Source organism: Bufo bufo, chromosome 4, assembly GCF_905171765.1.
Source record: "Bufo bufo chromosome 4, aBufBuf1.1, whole genome shotgun sequence".
Taxonomy (NCBI): domain Eukaryota; kingdom Metazoa; phylum Chordata; class Amphibia; order Anura; family Bufonidae; genus Bufo; species Bufo bufo.
Genome location: NC_053392.1, coordinates 121,265,566 through 121,280,942, shown reverse-complemented (window position 1 = coordinate 121,280,942; position 15,377 = coordinate 121,265,566). Strand labels below are relative to the sequence as shown.

Below are 15,377 nucleotides of genomic sequence, written 5' to 3'. Positions count from 1 at the left end.
TTGGGACCATTTTTTAAATGGCCAGGTATGTCCGGGATTCTCAAGGGGGGGGCGCACTCATTGATTTTGTACAGGGGGTGGTAAGTGCAGCACTGCCAGGGCTGTCATTACTCACTACTCCATGGTCTTCTGCTCCACTGTGCTGTGTCCTGACCGCCTTGAGGAGAACGTAGAGTGCACAAGCGAGCACTGTGGCTTCACACTGAGTTGTCAGGTCATTACAGAGGAGCACGCCGGATCTCCAGAGTGCAGACACCTTCCAGACCAGGAGAGGTAAGTTTTATTTATTAATTTTGTCTAATCTGGGGTCTGATTTTCGGGATGGACGGGGGGTGGGTGTTATAGGGGGTCATTACTTTGGTGCCTGATTAATGGAGGGGGGGTGTTATAAGGGGCCGTTACTTTAGGATCTAATCTGAGGTCTGATTGATGGAGTGGGGAAGTTTTATAGGGGTCTGATCCGAGGTCTGATTGAAGGAGGTGGGTAGTGTTATAGGGGCTTTGACTTTGGGGTCTGATCTGAGGTCTGCTTGATGGAGGACGAGGAGGAGTGTTATAGGGGCCATGACTTTGGGGATCTGATTTGAGGTCTGATTGAAGGAGGTGGGGTGTTATATGGGGGCCATGACTTTGGAGTCTGATTTAAGGGATGGAGGAGTGAGGGTTATAGGATCTATGAATTAGGTCTGATTTCAGGGATGGAAGAGTGGGGGTTATAGGGGCTCTGAATTTGGGGTCTGTTCTGAGGACTAATTTAAGGGATGGAGGGGTGGGGGTTAGAGGGAGCCACATGAATTTGGGACCTATGTGAGGATAATATGGGGTTTGTATTCATTTTCAGACCCCATCACTTCTAGTTCTTCAGTTGCACCCTTTGGCACTTTCATTTTGGCAATTCAGTATTTTCAGGGCAGCAGCAGGCACAGTATTGGTGGATGCTACAGGATGGCGGTGTTGAAGGGGCAGCTGTATAGGGGGTTCTTTGCTATAGAGGGGGGGGGGGGGGTGGACTGCAGAAACAAATGCGTCAAGTCTAAGGTGTAACCTAATCTCCTGGGCCCTAATGTAAAATCTGTAACAGGCCCCAGCAGTGTGCCATTTATTAATACTGGTGTCTTCTTATACAGCAGAGGGGGTAGTGTGCCCCTGACGAAAGACGTCTGTGCATGCATGGTCTGGACCAAATGGAGACGAAAAGGAAAGTGAAAAACCCAAATCCGTGGAGACATTATAGGACGGAGTGCTTCCGTGGGGTTTCGTCCCGTACTTCCGTTCCGCAAAAAGATAAAACATGTCCTTTCTTTTTGCGGAACGGGCGGATCGCGGACCCATTAAAGAGTATGGGTTCGCGATCCGCTGTGGCTGTCTCACGGTGGGTGTTCGTGCATTGCGGCCCGCAGCACGGCCACGGGGTGCACACCTTTGTGTGCAAGAGGCCTTTTCCTGCCATTCATCAGCACAGGGCACACTATGAACAGCACAGGCGGCGCACTGAATGTAAGCAGGCTATTATAGCTAAATGATAAAGTACATGGAAAATATACTATATTAGACTAGTATCCAGGTTAAATTGCTGTGTTGGCACTTTGCGATAAATGATTGTGATTGTCCATATTGCCTCCTTTGCTGGCTTGATTCATTTTTCCACAGCAATCCAGCAGTAGTGGCCGTGCTTGCACACAATAGGAAAAATCGCCTTTTCCTATAGTCTACAAGCACAGCGACCACTGCTGGATTCTGCCCCTGCTAGTCGTCATAAACACGTTTTGTCAGATGTAAGCGTGACATGTGGTACTTTCAGCGGTCGTAATGGCGTATGATTGATATGGTTGTCTTGATGACATGTGTAGGCTACCCATGTGGTGACATCATGACGGTTGTAGAAAAAGTATTGTTGTGTCGCCATGCTGCGATGAAGAGCTAGAAGTAAGTTTTTAGATTGTGTTCCGATAGAAGTTCCCATTCTTTTATCATTGGAATCCTGAAAACCTCAGGGAAGCCCTGTCCTGCGGATTCATTGTGGTTGAGTTTATTATTAAGCCCTATTGTGGCATTAAAAAGTCACACCAGCTGTTCGCCATAATTTGCAACTTTTTAGGCTTTTCGCCACTTTTCCGAAGTGGCTAGAAAAGATTTACTATAAATTACTATAACTTACGAGAAACTGGCGTAAGTTATAGCTGAAGTCTGCGCCAGCCCCTGGCTGCGGTAGACTTCAGCTCTGGCGCACAGCGGGACAGAGATGCGCCTAATTTATTAAGAGGCATCTTCAAGGAGATCAAAACTGGTTTATGGGAATGCCAGTCTTGTGAAAGTGCAAATAACAGGCAGACAACCACAATGGGTAAGGGCACACTGCTGTTTAATTAACTGAAAAATAAAAAATATAAATATTTTTTAAAGAAGCTCTATGGCCTCATGCACAAGACCGTGCTGTTTTTTGCGGACCGCAAACCGCGGATCCGCAAAAAATGGAAGCCGTCCGTGTGCCTTCCGCAACTTGCGAAACAGAACGGGGGGTGGCCCATTGTAGACATCCCTATTCTGGTCCGCAAAACGGACAAGAATAGGACATGCTGTATTTTTTTTTGCGGGGCCTCGGAACGGAGCAACGGATGCGGACAGCACACGGAGTTTTGCGCAAAAACGGAGGCTCGGATGCAGACCCGAAAAACGTGTGCATGAGGCCTAACTTTTAGAAAAAAAAAGCACAGAAATATCAACCAAATTTATCCTAGCTTGTCCCAGGAAATCAGCTGCTTCCGTCTTCCTTCTTGACACATAATGGGAGTCATTTACAAACATTTTTATGCCAGTTTTTGGTGTAAAAATTGTTGCAACAATTGTGCGACTTTTTAGACGCCCATGCAACAACATTTTTTGCATGGGCATTTATATGCTGTCCTGGCGGAGGCTTGGACTTTGGTCCTGGCATATTTACTAAGATTTACGCCTGAAAAAGTCATATAAGGCCTCATGCACACGACCGTTCAGTTTTTTGCAGTCCGCAAACAGTGGATCCGCAAAAAACGGAAGCCGCCCGTGTGCATTCCGCAATTTTCGGAGCGGAACGAGCGGCCCATTGTAGAAATGCCTATTCTTGTCCGCAAAACGGACAAGAATAGGACATGTTGTATTTTTTTTGCGCGGCCACGGAACGGAGCAACGGATGCGGACAGCACATGGAGTGCTGTCCGCATCTTTTGCGGCCCCATTGAAGTGAATGGGTCTGCATCCGAGCCGCAAAAACGGCGGCTCTGATGCGGACCAAAACAATGGTCGTGTGCATGACGCCTCCTCATAAATTAGGCAAATCCTCCAGCAGAGCATGGGGAAACAAAGACCGACAGAAAAACGCCGGCCTTTGTAAATGACCCCCAATATGTGTTTTAAATGTTGACAAGTGATATGCACAGAGAAAAGTAATGGCAGTGATTTTTATGCATGGAGTATAAATCATTTATCGGTGATAGTTTTTTTGCATTTGGACTTGATAGTAAGGGTGTCACGGACGTACCGAGACAGTGACTGGCAGGAGATCTTTGAGACTGGCAACACGTGGTTTGATTTGACATGTTTTCCTTGTGGATCAATAGGCGTTGTTTCTGGTACTCGCCACACCCTTAACTTCCAGGTGTTGCTTAGGCTACTTTCACACTTGCGTTCAGAGCGGGTCCGTCTGGTGTCTGCACAGACGGATCCGCACCTATAATGCAAACGCTTAGATCCGTTCAGAACGGATCCGTTTGCATTACCATGAACAAAAAAAAAATATATATATTTTTTTTTTTTTTTTTTTTGTTCATGATAATGCAAACGGATCCGTTTTGACTTTACATTGAAAGTCAATGGGGGACGGATCCGTTTGAAAATTGAGCCTTACTGTGTCAACTTCAAACGGATCCGTCCCTATTGACATTGACTTACATTGTAAGTCTGGACGGATCCGTTTGCCTCCGCACGGCCAGGCGGACACCCGAACGCTGAAAGCAGCGTTCAGGTGTCCGTCTGCTGAGCGGAGCGGAGGCTGAACGCTGCCAGACTGATGCATTCTGAGCGGATCCGCATCCACTCAGAATGCATTAGGACTGGACGGATCCGTTTTGGGCCGCTTGTGAGAGCCTTCAAACGGAGCTCACGAGCGGACACCCGAACGCTAGTGTGAAAGTAGCCTTATGTGGTCATTTAACTTTCCCTATATATAGTTGTTTCTCCTACAATGCTGTGCGGTTTATAGCTTCTGTTGGACCTGTGGATAGCTGGTGTTTGGATCTCGGCTGAGTTCCTGGTGCTGCCATAGCTTCGTGGAAGTTAAAGAGGACCTGTCACCGCTCCTGACATGTCTGTTTTAATAGCTACATACATTCTCCATGTAATAACAATTCTGGAGCCTCTATTCTTGTGGCTCTGTGTTGTGCCATTCCTTTATTATTCCTGCTAGAAGTTATAAATGAATTGCTAGCAGTCTGCAGTAAGGGTACAGAGCGGAGGTAACCAGTTAGGGTGGTGTCGCTGTACTGTCTCACTCTATCCAGTCATTACTGTCATTGTCAGATTGTGCAGGTACACACTCTTAACTGGTTAACACTCCTCTGTACCCTTACTGCAGACTGCTAGCAATTCATTCATAACTTCTAGTAGAAATAATAAAGGAATGGCACAACATAGAGCCATAAGAATAGATGTTCCAGAACTGTTATTACATGAGGAATGCATGAAGATATTATAATAGACATGTCCGGAGAGGTGACAGGTCCTCTTTAAGTGTTACCTTTCCCTTTTTGTATTTTACTTTGACTTGTGTGTTGCATTTCCTTGTTGTTTTGTATTAGGCCTGTAGAGACTCCTGTTCGTCCTTCCTTTTGGAGGAACAGGTAGTCTCGTCCCTGCCATTAGTACCAGGGTCCTTTAGGGTTAGGCCTCTTTTTTTCATTTCAATGGTTCCGCAAAAAAAATGTATGTACTCCGTATGCATTCCGTTTCCGTATTTCTGTTTTTCCGTTGAAAGATAGAACATGTCCTATTATTGCCCGCAAATCACGTTCCGTGGCTCCATTCAAGTCAATGGGTCCGCAAAAAAAACAGAACACATACGGAATGTACTCCGTATGTCTTCCTTATCCGTTCCGTTTTTGCGGAACCATCCATTGAAAATGTTATCAACAGCAAGAGAATCACAGGTGGCACTGCTGATGCGTGTTCACACTGGCGCGTGCCTGCACAAGCCTCTCGATACATCCAAACAAAACAAAAAACAGCGAGGTGGTGCGCAATCCAAAAGTTAAAGTCATTGGTATGTGAATTTGGCTAACTGCTACCTTGCCGCATGAAGCACTTGTCTGCTTGAAATAAAGAAGCAAATGAACCATTGGTGAGTGCTGCCTATTTTTTCTTCATCTCAGTTTGCAACATTGAAAATTTTATCCCCAGCCCAATTTTTTCGATGTAATGACTGTATACTCTAATGCCATATGAAAAAACCGAACGGAAACACAACGGAATGAAAAAAAAAAAACGGAACGACGGATCAGTGAAAAAGCCATACGGTTGTGTGAAAGAGGACTTAGGGCTCTTTCACACTTGCGTTCTTTTCTTCCGGCATAGAGTTCCGTCGTCGGGGCTCTATGCCGGAAGAATCCTGATCAGTTTTATCCTAATGCATTCTGAATGGAGAGAAATCCGTTCAGGATGCATCAGGATGTCTTCAGTTCCGGAACGGAACGTTTTTTGGCCGGAGAAAATACCGCAGCATGCTGCGCTTTTTGCTCCGGCCAAAAATCCTGAACACTTGCCGCAAGGCCGGATCGGAATTAATGCCCATTGAAAGGCATTAATCCGGATCCGGCCTTAAGCTAAACGTCGTTTCGGTGCATTACCGGATCCGACGTTTAGCTTTTTCTGAATGGTTACCATGGCTGCCAGGACTCTAAAGTCCTGGCAGCCATGGTAAAGTGTAGTGGGGAGCGGGGGAGCAGTGTACTTACCGTCCGTGCGGCTCCCGGGGCGCTTCAGATTGCCGTCAGGGCGCCCCACGCGCATGGATGACGTGTCGCATGGATCATTTGATCCATGCGCATGGGGCGCTCTGACGTCATTCTGGAGCGCCCCGGGAGCTGCACGGACGGTAAGTATACTGCTCCCCCGCTCCCCGCTCCTACTATGGCAGCCAAGACTTTAATAGCGTCCTGGCTGCCATAGTAACACTGAACGCATTTTGAAGACTGATCCGTCTTCAAATGCTTTCAGTTTACTTGCGGTGTTACGGATCCGGCGGGCAGCTCCGGCAAATGGAGTACACGCCGGATCCGGACAACGCAAGTGTGAAAGAAGCCTTAGATAGGACTCTAGGTATTCCTGTGTATGAATTCACCTACCTCTGGGGTCTGTTCATACTGGTAGTCAGTCAGGGCTTTGGTTAGAGTTTTCACTAGGAGGTGTCCATCTTTCCTCCCTAGTAGTGTTGAGCGAACTTCTGTTTTAAGTTCGGCGTCTAAAGTTCGGCTTCCGGTTAGCGAAAAATCCTGATATGGATTCCGAATTCCGTTGTGGTCTGTGGTAGCGGAATCAATAATCGGCCATTATTGATTCCGCTACCACGGACCCCAACGGAATTCGTAATCCAAAACAGAAGTTCGCTCAACACTACTCCCTAGTTTTCAGGCCTCATTTCCTTTCCCTCCTATGTTCGGTGTGGGGTTTCCCTCCCACATTAGAGCGTGACAGAGGGTATGGCAACATGTAGCACGCATGCTGCGGATTTTCTGCAGTGGAATTGCGTGCAGCAAACCTGCAGCATTAATAGTAACAAAAGTGGATCAGATTTTGAAAAATTTCATCCACATGTTGAGAAAATAAATCCACAGTGTAAATTGACCTGCAGTGCGCGTTTTATAGTTTTTGTTGCAGATTTCATCCTTTGCTGTCCATGGGGTGAAATCTGTGGTGCATGTAGAACATGCAGATATGGCCGCAGATTGGGTGGGCACATTGGTGTGGACACGCAGCAGATCAGCAGCAGAAATTCTTATCCACATGGCCGTACCCTTGGAGACAAACAAACCCTGACATTTATTGCTATCCGGAATCTTAAAGGGGTTGGCCACTGTCTATTAGTAGCTGCGCGTGTGCTAGTCACAGGATTAATAAGCTATGGGCACTGATGTCTGGTCTGATGGTTTAATAGGAATAATTCAGTTGTACATGTAGGTCCGCTGACCTGCGTGTCGGCACTGCGCTGGGAACATGGATGGGGTTCCGTCCATCAGCGGCCTCCATTCATTTACATAGGGAACTGACAGGGGAACTATCTGTCCCCATCGGCGGTCAGCGCAGCGCCTGCGTGTAAACTGTTCCCCATCAGTGCCAATAGTTTAATAATGCTTATTACTAGCTACATGCGCTGTCACCAGAACATGTGCAGCTATTAATATAGTTGTCCAGCAGGTAAACATGTTTTTCAAAAGGCTCAGATTTAGGGCTCATTCAGACGGCCGTATGAATAAGTCCGCATCCGTTCCGCAATTTTGGGGCCGCAAAAGATGCGGACAGCACACTGTATGCTGTCCACATCCATGGTTGCGTTCCACGGTCCTGTAAAAAAAGATAGAGCACATCCTATTCTTGTCCGCTAGGCATTTTCAATTATAGTTGCGGCCATGTGCGGTCCACAAATTGCGGAACGCACACGGCAGGTATCCGTGTTTTGTGGATCCGCAAAACACTACGGTTGTGTGAATGCGCCCTTAGTTAAAAAAAAAAAAGGCAATATTCACTGATCCCCCTGGTGCACCCCTTCCAGTGCTTCCCATCCCCCTATTGGTCTCTACTTACCGATCCCTGTTAACACACAGGAAATGGCCGCTCATTGATTGAAAAGGACCGATTTGCATGTCATTTCCTGACTGCCACAAAAGAATTAATAACGAGCCTGTTAATTTATATGGACTGACCTGTACGGCGAGGCCTCCATGTCAGGTTGGTACATGCTCACTTTGACTTCAGGGCTTCGCTATGGAAGAAAACCTTCTGACCACCAGGGGTGTTAAAGGGAATGTGTCACCTACAATTTTTTCTTCTGCCATTGAAAACCAGATCGCAACACACGTTCCTTTTTTTTTTTCCAATCTGTTTCTAATGATAGATTTTTTTTTTTAATTCTGTTTAAATTGGCTAAAAAATATGCTTAACATATGCCTAACGATGTCTGTTCACACATTGGGGGTCCTTTACAAACCGTTTTATGCCTCTTTTTGGTGTAAAATGGTTGCACAACCCTTTTTATGAGACTGCAACGTCAGTGCATCAATATTTGTCGCACGGGCGTTTTTATGCTGCATTCGAGAAAAAGGAGTAGCAGGGGCTGGGAATCTGGCCCTGGCAAATTTACTAATTTTACGCCAGGAAGAAGGCGTACAAGTTGCCGAAAACTACGCCAGTTTCCGGCAGACGCATGCCCCCTCATAAATTAGGCTCATCTTCCAGCAGCATAAAATGTACAAAAAAAAGACCAAAAAAATGATGGTCTTAATAAATGACCCCCAGTGTGGTGGATGTTTGCTGCTTCACATGTGAAAAGCCCCTTAACGGGCCCTCAGTTCTGTACATAGCCTCTTTTTATACACAGTATATACAGGACATTGCACCTGACAGTATATTACATGGCAGCAGGGATACCCTCAATATAAGGCCTCATGCACATGACTTTATCTGTATTTCGGTCCACAAACCACGCATGCGCAAAATACAATTACTTTCCATGGGCGTTCCACATTTTTCTCTCTCCCATCTGTAGAAATGGCTATTCTATTTCGCAATGCGGACCAAAATAGGACATGTTCTATAATTTGCGGAACTATATACGGATGCGGACAGCGGACAGATGAGATCCATGTGCTGTCCGTTTTTTTTCTAGACTAATAGAAATGAATGGGTCCGTGTGCAGTTTTCATAAAATACGGATCGGACAGGGATGGAAAATACGGTAGTTTGCATGAGGCCTTATGGTAAGTCCATGTGTGATGGAGAAATCTGTTGCACATCCTCCATTTGTGGAACCCGGACTTCTTCACTGAAGTTCGTGTTTGGGTTAGGTGTTCTGTTCATTTTATTATTTTCCCTTATAACATGGTTCTAAAGGAAAATAATAGCATTCTGAATACAGAATGCAAAGTGAAATGGGGCTTGAGGGGTTAAAAAAGAAAAAAAATTAACTCACCTCATCCACTTGTTTGCGCAGCAGGCATCGTCTTCTTTCTTCTTCTTTCAGGACCTGCAAAAGGACCTTTTGATGACGTAATCGCGCTCACCACGTGGTGACGTCAGCGCAGGTCCTGCTGAATGAAGATAGAAGATCCTTCTATCTTCATTCAGCAGGACCTGCGCTGACGTCACCACGTGGTGAGCGCGATTACGTCATCAAAGGTCCTTTTGCAGGTCCTGAAAGAAGAAGAAAGAAGACGATGCCTGCTGCGCAAACAAGTGGATGAGGTGAGTTAATTTTTATTTATTTTTTAACCCCTCAAGCCACATTTCACTTTGCATTCTGTATTAAGAATGCTATTATTTTCCCTTATAACCATGTTATAAGGGAAAATAATACAGTGATTAGACTTTAATGGGGTTGCTCATCCCTATCATCTCCTAGCAACCATGCGTGAAAATCGCACCGCATCCGCACTTGCCTGCGTTGCGTGAAAAACACAGAATATAGAACATGCTGCGATATTCACGCAACGTACAAGTGATGCGTGAAAATCGCTGCTCATCTGCACAGCCCCATTGAAGTGAATGGGTCTGGATTCAGTGCGGGTGCAATGCGTTCACCTCACGCATTGCACCCACGCAGAAAACTCACCCGTGTGAAAGGGGCCTTAAGGTATGTCCACGTGGGACTGAAACCCTGCCGATTTGTGCGCAGCAAGTCCACAGCATCTCGCAGCCAGGTGGACGAGATTTCAGATACTCTCATTCGGACGCCACAGATAAATCTGCAACTTAGGGTCCATTCACACGTCCGCAAAACATGGACACCTGCAATGTGCGATCCGCAATTTGCAGACCGCACATCACAGACACTATAATGGAAAATGCCTTTTCTGGTCCGCAATTGCGGACAAGAATAGGACATGTTCTATTTTTTTCTGGAACGGAATTGCGGATCCCAAAAAAACGGATGCGGATCCCGAAAATGCGGATTCGCATCCGTTCCAGCCCCATTGCAAGTGAATGGTTCCGCAAATTGCGGAACAAATGCGTTCCCAAATTACGGACGTGTGAATGGACCCTTAAATTGACCTGCAGTATGGATTTTAAATGCACAGGGTGAAATGTGTGGTGAAATCCACCAAAATGATGTGCATTTATCACAGATTGTTTCAACACAAATTGCAACCCTTATGGACATTCCCTTAAAATGGCTAAAATGAGTGTGACACGTTTGGACTTGTCCTGTGCTGTCCCTTTGTTGAGTTTCTTATTTTCTGAATCTGTGATCTTTCCATCATATAGACTTTTTTTTTTTTACCTTTTAGCCCAGATTGGCATAATCTTTGGACAGAAAACCCTCAGCTATGTGACTGGTCTTTGCCGCGGGCAGTACGATTTCCTGGAGCGTCTTCCTGAGCCGCTGATGTTGTATATCTTGACTTTCCTGGACTTGGAGGACATTGCGCAGCTCTCCCAAGTGTCTCATACGTTTCAAAAGGTAAATCTATAAGCAAACAGATAAATCATGCGCAGCTTTTATGGTGCTTTTCACTGGGTGTGTTCGGTAACCGACCCCGCTCACGTCGTGCCCCTGCCACTCACAAGTGGCGAGGACGGGTTAAAAACTTATAAAAAGTCACAAAAATGGGTCTTGCAACTTTTTTTTTACACCAAAAACTGGCACAAATATGTTAGTAAATGACCCCAGCTGTAGCAAAAACCGGACTGTGACAGCACCATGTATGATGTAACAGTAAGTTCAGACACCACAGATTCGTGGCAGAAAACCGTAACAACGTACAGTACAATACATGTGAATGGTGTTCTGAAAACCTCACTCACATATAGCCAATAGTGTTGAGCAAACCTGTGTTTTAAAGTTCGGAGTACAAGGTTTGGGTTATTTAAGAATTCCGTTATGGATTCCGCTACCACGGACCATAAGTTATAGCGGAATTCTTAGATAACCCGAACCCAAACCTTGTATGCTGAACTTGAAAACACAAGTTCGCTCATCCCTAATAGCGAATATTTCCTCTGCAATTTTTTAAAACCTACATGTCCATGACGTTGCAGATCTTTCACTGGCAGGTTGCACCGTGGATTTGCCAGGGTTCTTTCCACTGCATGTGAGCGCAGCACTCCAGTATAACACAGCCTAGACCCCTGTGAAAGCTCTCCTACCCTTCTGAATTCCATATTATGGCTCCGGGAGCTCCATTTTTTTGTAAGCTTACTTTAACCCAGGCATGCTCAACCTACAGCCCTCCAGCTGTTTCAAAACTACAACTCCCAGCATTCCCAGACAATCTACAGCTATCAGCCTGCAGCAGGGCATGGTGGGAGTTGTAGTTGGAGGGCCAAAGGATGCGCATCCCTGGTTTAGCCCATACACTTCATGCGTGGGATAGTGTTAAATACTCTAGTAATCTCTTTTCTCCTCACCTTTCTCTCCTCTCACAGCAAGAACCCCCATTGTTCTACTCTGGACGGCCTCACCTGTCATTCAGTAATGTTCTCCCATTTACTTCAGTGCAGACTAGCCACGGCCTTCTTAAAGATTAAAGGGAGTCTGTTAGCCGTTTTTTGAGGGGGTTTTTTTTCCGCTAAACTGCTGGCAACACTAAGTAGGGGCTGGGGAGAGCAGGACAAACATATCTTTTGTGAAGTTTTTTCTCATCATAAGTAATGAGACTATGAAGTTTATTCTCCCAGATTCTGTTCCTGCAAGTGCCCAGTTTGGGACTTTGCAGTGAGGTGCTCTCTGCATTGAGCTACTCCACAGCCTATCCTCTCTGCTCTGAGTGACAGCTGTAGCATCCAATAGGAGACCACTACAGCTGTCACTCAGAAGGGAGGGCTATGAAGCAGCTCCACCTCCATTGTACTGGCAGGAGCAGAATCTGGCAGAATAAAAGTTCATATTCACACTACTCCTGGTAACAAAAACGCCACAAGAGGTATTTGTTTTTGTCCTGCGCTCCCTGGCCCTTACCTAGTACTGTAGGACTCCCTTTAGGGATATATTCATCCATAGCAGCTTTTATTTGATTCTCAATGTCGTCATAAGGCAACCAATGTCCGTCATAACAGTGCCAGCCACATAGTGGTAACAATACAGTAATCTTAACCTGTCCCTACTTCATCATGGAATGCTCCACTCTTCTTCTGTGTGACCTGAGGTATACATAAGTGCCCCATAACAGTGCTAGTCACACAATGCCCTCATAGAGGTGGCAACCACACAATATCCCCCATAAGAGTGCCAGCTACACAGTGCTAACAACCTTTCCCTACTTCATCATGGAATGCTCCACTCTTTTTCTCTGTGACCTGAGGTATACATGAGTGCCCCCGTAGCAGTGCCAGTCACACAGTGCTAGCAGTACAGCAATATTTCAGCCCATGCTCCACTCTTCTTCTCTGTAACATCAAGCATACATGTAAGTAGCCACTGGAGGGAGCTCACGTGTATCTTCCTATTGCTGCACAGAAGAAATAATAAAACTGTCATCTAATAATGCCACACCGTTCTGTACTTATGGGCCGCATAGAATGGCATCTGTGGCCCCTGTGCTGCACAGAATGATATCTGTAGCCCCCGTGCACCTCTGGTTTAAGGCTTCTACTCTCACTTCCATGTTTATAGTTGACAATAGTCATTCATTTTCTTTTCCTGTGTACTAATCATTGACTCTTATTGGAAGAAAGCTCCAAGATATTCATCAGTTAAGAGTGCAAAAACAAATAAAAAAATCCAACATAGAATGAGATGCCGTTATGAGACTTCCATGTAGTTCCATGGCTTAACCAGTGGTGCTCAGTGAAGAAAGAGAGAGATATAGATAGTCCACGAATAAAGAAAATCACTGCACTTACCAGAATTGCAAGTTGTGGTCCTTTAGGGTACTTTCACACTTGCGGCATAGGATTCCGGCAGGCAGTTACGTTGCCGGAACTGCCTGCCGGATCCGGCAATCCGGACGCAAATGGATGGCATTTGTCAGACGGATCCGGATGCGGATACGTCTGACAAATGCATTGAAATACTAGATCTGTCTCTCCGGTGTCAAAAACGTATCCGGTAATTTTTTTCCCCACAGATTTAAAGGTCTGCGCATGCGCCGACCGGAAGAACGGATCTGTCAATGCGGCAATTTTAATGCCGGATTTGGCACTAATACATTTCAATGGAAATTAATGCAGGATCCGGCATTCCGGCAAGTGTTCAGGATTTTTGGCCGGAGAGAAAAATACAGCATGCTGCAGTATTTTCTCCGGCCAAAAAACGTAAGAGGGACTGAACTGATGCATCCTGAACGGATTGCTCTCCATTCAGAATGCATTAGGATAAAACTGATCATTTTTTTCGCTAGTGTAAAAGTACCCTTATTGACTTCACAGCAGGTTAAAACTCCGGGTAAGTGCAAACGCACATGAATAGGCTTAAAAAACTGATGCAAAGTGATCCAGGTCTAACACCGAGCTCCCGCCTCCACCGCTGGACCAGACGTGTGATGTCCTCTCACACACATCACTTCTGAGGGCCGCTAAGTGGTCACATTCTGTTCCTGATGCATCACCCAGGTTACTGATTGGCCCTCAGCGGTGACTTACGTATTACTGGAAAGTCACACTTTGGTCCAGCGGTGGACGGGAGGCAGCAGAGACCGTGCTGAACCTGGAGCACTTTGAACAGGTGAATGTGTGTCTTTTTCTCTCGGACAACCCCTTTAACTTTTGATCTGAATCGGCACCCGCATCATTAGGAACTGTAGAAATAATTTGTCAAAGCCCATGCACAAACGTCATATTGCTTCTGGAAAGAAAAGCCTTTTTTTTCTCTAATACAGGCAGGGGCGGACTGGGAACTTAAAGTGGGCTTGGAAAAAAAATCTAAAAGTCGCTCCATGTTGTATGTGGGTCCAAATTGACAGAAAGTCAAAACATGTAGGCAGGGACAACAATACTGTAGTAGAAGAACTAAATACCATAGTGCAGTACAAAATACTGGCGCCACAGTATTCACCTGTATCATTGCCCTGAGGATGGCAACACAGTTGAATTCAGGAGGGCACCTGAAGCCACTGGCCAAGCGCATAAGTGCCTAATTAATGCTGATAACATCAGATCTTTATGTGCCTGGCTTGTGGTCAAGAGGAGGGCTTGCGTGGCCCCCTGGGCATCGGCCCACCAGGAAATTTTCCTGTAGGGTCTATGGCCTGTCCACCCCTGAATACAGGACATCATATAACATATAAATCTTTTGTGAATATCTTCTGTACTATGGCGTCTGTCTACTTGACTTGCTGTCCAGCCATACACTATAATGGCCAGACCTAGTCTCTTCTAAGTGTGGCCAATGGAGGCTTATGTGACCCATAGGGGCACACTGCTCTTAAAGGTATTATCCAGCTTTTGGTACATTTTGAAATCTGAAGCCCTACCTGCTGTATCTACATACTTACCTGCTCCATTCCAGCTCCCTGGGTACCTGGCTCTTATCTGCAGTCTTCCAGTACCTGTCCTTTAGACTTGAGGATGGACAGGGTCACATGCATCACTGCAGCCAATGACTGGCGTCAGCGGTAATGTGTCCCCAAGCAGCATGTGGACCAGTAGTGACATGGTCACTTGGGGACACATCACCATTGAGGCCAGTCAGTGGCTGCACCGATGCCTGTGACCACGTCTGTCCAGAGGTTTACAAGAAGGGTACTGGAAGACTGCAGAAGAGAGCTAGGGAGCCAGAACTGAGCAGCAGGAAGTATGTTTTTTTCCCACAGGTACACCAGGCTGGAAGCACCCTTTAAGAGCCTTTTAGCGCCTTTGTTCTAGCAATTGATGAGGGCATCACCATTTGGAGCCATCAGATATAGTGATAACATTGGTGAATAAGGGCCTGGGCTTCTCTTGGCCAGCAGAGGGAGTAACATGCACTTTGTCACTAGTTTCTTGGCCTCTTCTACAGGTTGCTCAGGGTAATGTGAGAACAGGGTGCACCAGCCTAAACCTTTGTGTCTTCATCAATAGAGAACAATGTACATGCAAGAAAAACATACAGGTTGGCAGCAATATTTGGCTCAAAAGATGGCCAAAAGATTTACCAGTAATTCAAATCCAACTGGAGCTCAGAAATACGTGGAATCACATGGCTTAGCCCTGGTCAGACA

General features: G+C 46.0%; 1 protein-coding gene across 1 annotated transcript in view; it reads left to right on the top strand.

The window, feature by feature from the left end:
• The window catches only part of FBXO36 (F-box protein 36), a 46,101-nt gene that overhangs the window by 7,826 nt on the left and 22,898 nt on the right, over positions 1–15,377 (top strand). Inside the window, exon 3 of the mRNA XM_040427802.1 lies at positions 10,530–10,702. Coding sequence (XP_040283736.1) covers positions 10,530–10,702 — 173 coding nt within the window. The remainder of the gene's footprint in view (positions 1–10,529; positions 10,703–15,377) is intronic.